The following is an 11,158-nucleotide window of genomic DNA, read 5'->3' as shown; positions in this document are numbered from 1 at the left end:
ATCAACCAACAAGTAAATCCAAACAGCTCGGGAATAATCATCAACAATAGTTAAAAATAACGAGCTCCACACGAAGAAACATGTCGATACGGACCCCACAAATCACAATGTATTTTCTCAAAAACCCTAGAAGCTCTACTATCACTCAAAGGAAATTTATCTCTAGGATGTTTAGCACGCATACATACCTCACACCCTTTAGAAAGATTATGTTTATTGCCACTAACATGAGGAAGTAACTTAACCACTCTTTCTGAGGGATGACCCATTCGACGATGCCACAACTCCGATCCAAGGTCGTCCTTGCTTCACCCACATCAACGTGATTCACCGAATCTGAATTGCTAAAATAGAATAATCCGTCTCTCCTAACTCCCGTTCCAATCAGCTCCTTCGTTTGATCCTGTACAACACACATATAAGGGTTAAATTGGACAGTACAATTAAGCTCATCGATAATTTGTGACACGGAAAGCAAATTGCAACTCAAATTAGGAACATAAAGAACCCCGGTTAGAATAAACTTGTCCGACAAACGAACAGAACCAATTAAAGAAGCCAATACGGTGTCACCATTGGGAAGACCAACAGGACACTCTAGACACTGCGTATCAAACAACCAAGATTTGTCTCCGGTTACATGATGAGTTGCCCCTGTGTCAATAATCCAAGAGGTAGCATCAAATTTTCCATTCAAACGATTATCGGGAACATTAACATTACCAAGCAATCCCGTAATTGCATTTGAAACACCATGGACTGAATATTCCCCCCCTGGACTCCAGAAACCACACGTGTGAGAGGGGGTGACATAGGAGATGATTCATCATCCCCGGCCATATTATGAGTTTGGAAAAAAAAAAAAAAAAATTTTAACCTGCTCTTGATACCATGCTAAAATATAGAGAGAATTTGATAAATTGAATAAACTCAATCACTTGAATTACAATCATGATGGCCATGGCCAATAAATAATACATCGTTCCCAAACCCGATAGAATTAGGAAATAGTCAAAGATATCAAAAAGATATTATGCTAGGCATAAAATATATACTAAGCATAAAATATGGAAACTAAATATATCCTAATAATTTCCCAAAATATATCCAAAATATATCCTCCAAAACATATCCTCCAATAATTTTGAATTTTCAACCATAACCGAAGTTAACATTTTCCTAATTTCGTGTATTTTACAGAAATTCGAAGAGCTCTTCAATGAAGATTTCAAAAGCTTAAGGTCTACTTTGATGGAAGACAAAGCACCCTTAATTAAGTCTTAACGTTTTAGGGTTGACCATGTCCTTTTATTTCTCTTTTTGTTCTTAGGGTTTTTGTTAAATTCAATAGTGAAGCAGCCATAAATGTGGTGGACATGTTGGTGGAGATGAAAGATGTCAGAAATGTTGAAAACGGTGGTATTGGTGGACAAAAACTCAAGCTCTTTCAACGGAGTTTATTGTAGGAAGCAGGAACGAAGCCAGGAAATAAAAATTTAGGGGAGCCAAGGCTTATACTACATATCAAGTAAAATAGTAATGTATAATTGTATATACTGCTTTTCTTATTGTAATTTTTTTTTTTTAATTTTTTTTATGTAGTGGTATTAATTAATTTTATTTGACTAGTCCTAAAAAAACAATGACGGTAATTTTTACCAGTTAATAATAATATAAAAAAAATGTAACTGCGTAAGCTATGTAATTAAAGAAGCAAAAATGGGTTTAAAAAAAAAGGGCAATTAAGGCTTATAAGATTTGAACTTGGGTCTAGCCTTGGTAAGTATAGGGGTCTAATCAATTGAGCTAATAACTTAATATTAGTATAACTATGCAAAAATTAACATTTTATATTATTTATTTAGGGGGGCTAAGTTTAAAAATAAAGGGGTTGGCAATTGGGCCAGGAGGGTCGGGCCTCCACCGGTCCCCCTGGCTCCACCCTTTGTAGGAAGAGGAGCAAGGAGAAGAGTGAAGATGGATGGGAAATTAACGATGTTATTTGAGCAATAAATATAAAATATTGATAATTGACTCTTATTCACATTTACATCGTTAGAGAAACATCCCACGTTTCTCAATTGAAAAATTGGGGCTTGCTCATGTATATGTATCAAATGGATTTTTTTTTTCCACAATAAAAAATATTTCAAATTACATAATTGCATGATGAGTAATAATTATTTTTAAGTTGAAAACATATTCAATTAAAGCATTAACCTTACCAAGTGTTTGAATAAAAGGTTTGAATAACAATTACCATTACCTAGGGATAAAATAGAGTTGGTTGAAGTGATAATGTGATACTTTTTTATGATTAACCCAAAAATAAAAGGTAAGAGTTAAATGATTATTTTCCTCCCTCTTATATGTTTCCATTCCACCTTACTACCTTATTTTTAACATTCATACCAAAAAAAAAAAAAAAATATCATTCATACCAAACAATTAAAAATGTAGTAAGAGTTTTCTGAAAAAATATAAGTATACTACATACAAGTACATTTCGTTCTCAGATGAAACATAGTTTTACATGTAGTTCATATTGGATCAATTTAGATATTATAGTTGTAAATTCATGTACATACCCACTTTTTTTTCCATTTTGGGGCGTTTTTAAGGTTGTATACACTTTTGACATACCCCTAACGAGCTGAGTGCACCCCCAAATCCCAAAACCCAAATTAACAAAATACGAAGTATATTCCAAAAGCTAGAACACTAGCACAAACACTGTACACCGGAAGAATCTTGCATAATATGAGTGCACCTATTTCATTTCAAATTAATCACAATTAGTTACATTAGCTGCTAACCTATAGCTACAATAGCAGTGGACTGTATACAGCTTGCAGACCCAGAGAATCCTATAATTCTTAATCCCAAGCTGAAAATAGGATCTAAGAGTCACAACAAATTGAAGATTAGGGTACCAAGAATGTCACGATATTTAGTCGTCATCAGATAAACAGACCACGTCTCCATTTTTCATATTAGATGAAGACGGTTGCACATTCATTGCTTCCTCAACTCCGGATATGCCCCAAGACTCAGAACTTCGCACATTATCTGACAAAGAGGGTACGTTGTTAGAATGAAGATTTGCATCATGCCGCCTTGTAATATCCATTAGCAACTGTGTTGCACTCAAGGATAAGCTAAGTGGTGTACCCCGTCCCATAGAGTCTTCTTGGCGAGACTGACCACGAGAGTTTAGCTGTACTGGTGCTGCCAGTGGAGGTGGCTGTGGTGGGAGCTGCAGTGCTAAGTTAGAAGTTGGATTGTTAGGTGGCTGTGGCACCAACGCATCTGAAGACATACAGCTGGAAGAAATAGCAGATGAAGCAGATCTGAAGGGCTGTATATGAGGGGCTGGGGCACGTGCTTCACACCTAATTAGTTGATGTTGTCCTGCCGTTAGTGCTACAAGGTCAACATGAGAAATTCTGGCTTGAGCACTTAAGGTCATAGAGGGATGAACAGCCCGTAAAGGTGGTGTAGCAATAGGTGGACCACTGGACGGTGACGTAGCAGGAGAGAAAGGTCTTGTAGAATGTAATTGTGAGGCAATCTCTACAGAACTAGCAGAGTTACCTATAATATAAATTACTGTGAGAAGCAGACAACAATGAAATCAACTATGAAGCAGCACCAATTATAAAATCAGGAAGTGTGTAACTACAAAGTAATACTGCCGCCTCAATATCATCTGTCCTCTTGACTTCAACGTCAAAGTTTTATAATTAAGATTTCAAGGTCAAGATACTTCAAACATTGACGGCAAAAACAAGGGAAAAAGAAGAAGAAAGTAGATTTGTTATCATGTGTATTTTCAACTTTTACAACTTCTATTACTCTCTCTCTCTCTCTCTTTCTCGCTTTTTTTTTTTTTTTTTTTTTTTTTTTAAAAAAAAATTAATTTTTTTTAAGAGGGGCTTTCTCATTTGACCCTAAATTAAACAAATGTCATTTGTAAAGCAAAAAAATTAAATAGATAGTTGTGGCATCCTTGTAGCTGCCTTATAGTCTATGCATTTAGATCGAAAGGCCTCAGCCAGCATCTTATGCATCACGACCTTGTTCTGACATGTTTCAAGATCCTTCCTTTTAAGTGCAAATGATGCCTCAGCTTCATCAATCTTCTTGTCATAGTTTCTCTTAATTTGAGCAACAAGTTCCTCAACTTCTTTATCACATTCTGATTTAAATTGTGACTTCTGCAAGGCCCAGTGGGGAAAAATAATTAAGAAAGGCAGACATAATAAAAAAAAGAAATGGAAAAGAAAACGAAGGCAATGCATGCACTAACCTTTTGCTCATGAATGGTCATCAAATTACCCATCTCTCTACGTATTCTATCTACTTCAGACTGAAGTGGATCAAAATGATTGGGTGTTGTAACCAAAGAGTTAGTAGGCATTTGCATTCGATTTGCATGGCTGGAATGTGCTGGGACAGCTCCTCTTGCTACTGGTGCATTAGTTTCATTCGGGATGAAAAAATTTGCAGGAACTACATGAGCAGGCATCTGTGAAATAGCTTCACCTAAGACGTGGCCCCTATTTTGATCTTGTTGACTTGGGGTAGTGGTATCCACAATAAATCCATGATTTACCATTGGCTGAATATCAAGCCTACCATTTGGAGCCACTCCCATTTGATCTTGATGCCTTGGGGTTGTGGTACCAACAATAGATGAATGATTTCCAATTGGCTGAATATCAAGCCTGCCATTAGGAGCAACTCCCAACTGATCATTGTAATGTGTAACCCACTCATTGAACAAAGCCTCGACAGAAGAGTGTGCTTCTTCTTCATTATGCAAAAGGTCAGATGGCACATGATTGGGACGATCTAAAGATGATGTATCACCTAAAGGCGTAGTATGTGTCCGGGTAGTAGGTCCTACTTGCTCTCCCACTCCAATACGAGATTCATCTCCAAGCCCCTAACCAGGTAATAACAGTAAAAGAAGTGAATAGGAGATAATGAAAGGAAAGGAGAATAGATAGTAGCCAATAGCCCCCACAATCATATTCTGGGTGCAAGGCTAAAAATTACTCAGAATGTTTTTTTTTTTTTCTTCTTAAATCATTTATAAAGATACTAATGAAATGGTCCCTAATGATCCGAGAAATGCAGCCCTTTGTGCTAGGTGAAACTCAAGTCCAAAATACACAACATAAATGACTGACCAAGTCACGTATGTATTTTAGAGACCTAGGCAGAACATCTTGTGACAGAGCTCAGATAATTAAAAACATTGAAGAAGGGAACAGAAAGTAGAACAGCAGAAGATTGGAATAGAAATGAGAAGATGCTGAAATTAACACACCGCCCGGTCCACCCCTATCCCTAACCCCATCCAAAAAAAAAAACGAAGAAAAGACTTATAAGGACAGAAGATAAAGCAAACCTGACTCGTAACAGCATTTGGGTTCTCTGTGAATAAACCAGTTGGAGAGATCAACGGCCCTGTTCTACTGGCTCCATTAATTTGGTTGCTTTCTACAGCAGTCAACCTATCTACTATCGCGTCATCTATTTGATTGGTATCTTTCCCAATCTGTCCAGTAGGAGCAGAAGGCTGTTCAGGTGAACATGTACTAGTATCAGGCCTATTAGATGCTGGTACGCTCTCTATACCAGTTATAGCATTATCATTCCCACAGTTTTCTATCTGTTCATTTGTATTCTCCGGATTTTCAGCTTCTCCCTCAGAATTTTTCTGCTTTGGGAGGTTTCCATTGATACCTCCAGTTCCATTTGATTCTTTATCTAGTCCAATAGGTCCCTTGGATGCTGGTATATTCTCTATGGATGCTACAAAATCATCATTTGAGCAACTCACTCTCTGCTCATCTGTATTCTCCGGATTTTCATCAAGTACAGATGCTATTACTTTCGTCTTGAAACTTTGCTGCTTTGAGAGGTTCCCATCGATACCCACAGTTCCATTTGACTCTTCATTTGGTCCAATAGGTTCAGCAACTTCAGAATTTACTCCATTCTTACCATCAGGTTCTTCCGAAAGCTTATGGCACCCCAAGGAGTTAATTCGTTTCACATACCCAGCTAGCTTCTTCTCTTCTATATCTTTTTCAGCCTTTTGCCTAGCTTCAAGCTCTTCATGTTTGATGGATTTTTGTTTTTCTAGCTCTTCCCTTTTCTTAGCATGATCATTATCCAAGGCCTTTAACTTATCAATTCCAATTGAAGAATTAGCGTAAGTATAACGAATAACGGTTGACTCTACTTTACACCGCTTTTCTAGCTTCATCGTCAACTCCTCCCAGGATTTTTCAAATTTCTCAAATTCTTCATAGTGTTTATTTTTTAACTTCTCCATTTGCCTGCCACATTTCATTTCAACCTTCTTCATATGTTCCTCAAGCTCTACAGTTATATTTTTCAGGTTGCCTAGTGGCGATTCTATAAAATTTCCTTCCGAATCTGGATTTTTCGTTCTCAAACACATAAAATTATCCAATGTTGGCTTCAACCTTGAAATTATTTTCTCAGTGTCACGTTCTAAGCAATTAAAGCCCAACTTTTCTCTGGCAACGGTAAGTGACTTTTTGTGATCAATTTTGTTCTTCAGTTCCTCAGCTGCAGTCCAACACTATTAAAGACAGCAAATCAAAGTGAGCAAAAGAAAATAGAATCATTCTAAGAAAAACAAAAACAACACAAGAAAATTTACTAAAGCAGCTTAACAATTTTGGAGGACTACATATCTTTAGATGAGACTACACCAAACCTCTCTTGAATTACAGAGAGCAACACATGACTACAGATTCTCTAAATAAATAAATTATTCTGATATACGAAGCTTTTTGCTTTTTAATTGTTGCACCCTGTAATCATACATTTGAATTTATCTTGTATTGCTATTTCCTTGGCAAAGATTTCATGTAAATGTCCATGAAGAATGCATAAATGCTCTTTGTAAATATACATAACACAACTAAACAATACTCCACTAAAAAGTTCCCCTGGTGCTATTTGGGAAGATAAAGAAATACGATAACTTGAATATTTTGGAAATTAATCAAATGGCAAGGCAAAGCCCAGGTAAATCCTTTTGATTCAATACAAAAATGAACAAGGGTTATAAAGATAAAAAATGTAAAACATGACAATATGACGCAAAATAATCTCATTCTATTTTGGCCACCCAATTCAAGGAAAATAAAAAATATAAAAAATTACAAGTGTTCTCATATGATCTAAGGATAGGGATGGAGTTGGAAGAAAAATCCCACAGCAGACAAGGAGGATTACAGCCCACTAGGGACTCTTTGGGGATGAGGATTCCCCTATACAACCCCCTCTCCCTCCCAATGAGTCTGAACTGCAAAGCTGGACCAGATTGACTTGTGAGAGGTGCCGATTCATAAGGGTTCTTCATACCTTTATAATAATATTTATTATAAAAAAGAACAAGGAGGCAATACATACCACTGAGAATAAGAAAGCTTGTAATGTAGTCTCAGGCTCTCTTGTGACTAGATAATTTTTCACCAGATACTCGAGAAATTTCTCAGCCAATCTTTTCACATTATCCTGCACAAAATTTAAAATTCAATCACACTACTATTACTAGATTAAGTCTCACAGTCTGTGTATCATTTAAAAGTAAATATAATTGTATAGTCACTGCAGATAGACATTTAACCTCTAAATAATAGAAATCCCTTTTGTCTATTCTATCCAATTTCAAGTTTGATATCTATCCTTCGTTCCAAATTAGTTGTGTTGACTTTTGACACGATTCATATAATTTACTTTGAATAACATTTGTGAATTATAGATACGTAAAAATAGTCATGTGAATTAAAACTCAAGTTTTAGTATTTTTTACAATAGTATAATTGAAGATATTTTTGATTGAGTTTAAGCATTGGCAAATATGATAAAAGAAACGTATCAACTAATTTGGAACGAAAGACATAAAATAAGAGATTTCATTCAATGTTTGATTCAAAGATATACGCTAACCAGACACCCTCCTCCTCTTCCTCCCGAAGCTCATTTCCATTATGTTATCTAGCAAAACACACTACCTCAGGCATAAGGCATATTTTGAGGTACAAGGACTCTTATTAGTTTAGCTAACGGCTGTGGACTATGACAACGGGAGCAAGAATGACTGGACTAACTCAGAGAAATCGCTGATGTCAGTGACGAGCTTACACCGACATCAAGGCAAATCATGATTATCTCTCTCAAATTTTATCCACTTAACATATATTCTTGAAAAACAATAAGCTGGACCAATTAGTAAAAAATACCAACTATTGTACAACATTTCATCCCATGGAAATGTTTTACGGACACAGTAGAAAAGGAAAAAGGCAGCACAGGCTTTCAAAAACAACATAGAAAGGTTAAGTTCCCAAGTTTCAAGTCATTAGCCATAAAGACTACAACTAGTAATCTAACCCCTCTCAGAGAAAATACTCCACTTTTCAGGTATCTCTCTTGGTCTCTCAAATTTTTCCTCACTGTCAAACTGCAAATCCTAACTGAGGGTAATCTCTAACAGTTAGATTATATATATATATATATATATGTGTGTTTATAGTAGGTTAATAGGTTCAATGCTTAAATTTAAACCTAGACTAGAGTATTAGCGTTAAATTTTGGCACAAATATGATCCATGACCATGACTACCATATAAAAAATTCTCTCAAGTCTCTACCCTTACCTTAACAATTTCATCAGGCCATCACTTTGCCACCCTATCAACCTCCTAACTAACTAGTGCATCACCCCATCTCAATCTTAAAATGTCCGAACCACCTTTGACAATTCATCTCCATCTTATTTAAACTGTAACCTCTACTTTCTTCTCGATTATCTCATTCCGTAATTGATTCCAACATAACATCCCGTGATACCCTAAACAAGATGATACAACTCACCCAAATCACCTACTTCCTCCGTTTCACAAATATTGCAACAATTACCATTTTGGGTGGTTTCACAAATATTACAACATTTCCCTATTTGCACATGCTAACTCTCTTTCTCTCTCCTCATCACACGAGTCTATATCTTTATTCCTCTCTATCTCCCTCCTCTTCTTAAAAATCCGTGTCCTATCTCCATGTTGCATTAATTGTGGAACAGAAGAAGTATTACATAATAATTAATAGGGCATAGCATCAAAAAAAGGATAAGAAAACAAAGCATGGTTTGCAAGATCTAATCAAGATATCCCAGAAAATTATGCAAGAGAATACTTCCCATCAAACAGCCACACATAACATCAAAGCATTATAAAAAAATATCCACAACACATGCACCAATTTCTCGACTCCGTACTAAAAGCATACCTCAAGTAGCAGAGCTTCACAAAGGTCTATTAGAGTTGGCTTCAACATTTCAAAAATATCCCCCAGCTGGTTATGCAGAATCTCTACATCACCACACTCTGCAATAGATATAGTCTCAAGGTTACAATTGAATTCGACAAACAAGGTTGTATCAGCATTTACATAAAAATAAATGGCAAAAGCTAACGAATGCCCTGGCAGCGTTGGATAAGCTAGCTAAAAGTAAAAAAAATTAAATTAAAATGAACATTAATTACACCGATTGACGCATAATTTTGTCATGTTTTCCCCGATTAATACCATTTTATGCAATATTTTAAATGATTATCCAATACGCCAGAGGCATTCGTTAATGAGATCCAAAATAAATACGTAGTAAACAAAAGCTTGGGACATTGGATGCTAAAATTAGTTAGCAGGGTGATCCAAATTTTGATGCATTATGAATCAATAATATAGAAATAAGTGAAAAATATACCTTGATGCTCCGTGCTCCCGGAATCTTGTTTCTGTGGCCTTGGTTCAGTTTCGTGGGAAGGAGAATCCATTTTGTTGCGCCTCTTTGGTGCTTCATCAATATGAACTTCCTCAGAATAATGGACACGCTTCCCGTGTCTGTGAGATGAGCCCGTAAGATACTTACACTGAGGCTGCTTTAATGAAATCATTTGCAATACTTCCTAATAAACAAATATTCACAACATGAACTAAAGAGTACAAATCAAATAGTGCATGGATGAAAGAACTAAAATTTGAAGCAGCAAACCCAAATTGGGCAGCAAACCAATAGTACAAATCAACATGAACTAAAATTTGAAAGAACCAAAGAGTATTAAAGATCCTAAATAAGGAGAAATTGGGCATTGCCAAGAAATTAATCTAAGAGTATATGATTGAATGATCCATTAGATGAAATTGGGCATTGCCCTGAATCCTAATTCATTATAACAGATGGATAGGGATCCCAAAGAAAAACAGACTACATATAAATGCAATGTGAAGTGATCATTACAAAAGTAGAGTTATTAATGTTTACCAACAAATTATGCCAATCAATTAATGTTGTTAAACATTGGTTAATCTTGATGATTAACATAATTTGTCAATCTTATGCTCCACATCAGATTTTGTGGCCCCCACTTGATGAATTAGCGACGTTTTGTTTGACGCCGTAACTGCAATTAAGTTACTTGACATTAATGCTTTATCCTTCTTGCTCCATTAATGCTTGATCAAACTCCACCGCACCAATGAAGTGAGGTCAGCGGCGGAGAGTGGAAATAAAATATGATGGTAGTTGTGATGATGGCGATGGTGGAGTGATTTTGCGTTTGAAGGCGCCGATTGAGTGAGCTCTTCTCTTGGAAGTTTGCCTCCATTGTTGAGAGACAGAGAAGAGTGAGGAGAGAGAAACTTGGATGGAAAATGTTGTTGCTAACGGTGTCAATTGTATTACGCTCAGCTGTAGGTTTTTTTTTTTTTTTTTTTTTTTTTTTTTTTTTTTTTAAAAAAAAAAAAGTCAGCTGTAGTTGCTCTGTTGCTCGTAATTTTGGTTTTTACTCCCTTAATTAATTCTCGGAATCTAGGCGGGCCCTATTTTTTTTTTTTTTTTTTTTTAAAAAACGAATTTGGGCGGACCCTAAATTTAAAAGGTAATTGTATAAAATTAAGAATTCATGACAAAAACACGCGTAAATCAGTGTTATTAGGGCATGTTTTCATTGACTGAACTCAGCTGAACTGAACTGAATTGAGCTGGAACTGAACTGAAATGAATATTTTATAAGAGAAGGAAATTAGGAGTTGAACTGAACTG

At 36.0% G+C, this 11,158-nt stretch overlaps 1 protein-coding gene across 2 annotated transcripts; it reads right to left on the bottom strand.

Annotated features, from left to right (window-relative positions):
* Window positions 1–2,740: 2,740 nt before the first annotated feature.
* On the bottom strand, window positions 2,741–10,770 carry LOC145559522 (uncharacterized). Of its 2 annotated transcripts, XM_081620936.1 has the most exons (7): window positions 10,379–10,770; window positions 9,821–9,957; window positions 9,343–9,440; window positions 7,462–7,566; window positions 5,417–6,622; window positions 4,310–4,948; window positions 2,741–4,217 (listed from the first exon to the last, which is right to left on the bottom strand). In XM_081620936.1, the coding sequence occupies exons 2-7, from the start codon at window positions 9,888–9,890 to the stop codon at window positions 3,987–3,989; spliced, it is 2,349 nt and encodes a 782-aa protein (XP_081477062.1). In that variant the 5' UTR covers window positions 9,891–9,957; window positions 10,379–10,770; the 3' UTR covers window positions 2,741–3,986. The 2 variants fall into 2 exon arrangements, with proteins under 2 accessions (XP_081477062.1, XP_081477061.1); XM_081620935.1 differs by having other exon boundaries at window positions 9,821–10,770.
* Window positions 10,771–11,158: the final 388 nt, after the last annotated feature.

The sequence above is a fragment of the Chenopodium album genome, chromosome 9 (assembly GCF_948465745.1).
Source record: "Chenopodium album chromosome 9, dcCheAlbu1.1, whole genome shotgun sequence".
Classification (NCBI taxonomy): domain Eukaryota; kingdom Viridiplantae; phylum Streptophyta; class Magnoliopsida; order Caryophyllales; family Amaranthaceae; genus Chenopodium; species Chenopodium album.
This window is presented reverse-complemented; position numbering and strand designations above follow the sequence as displayed.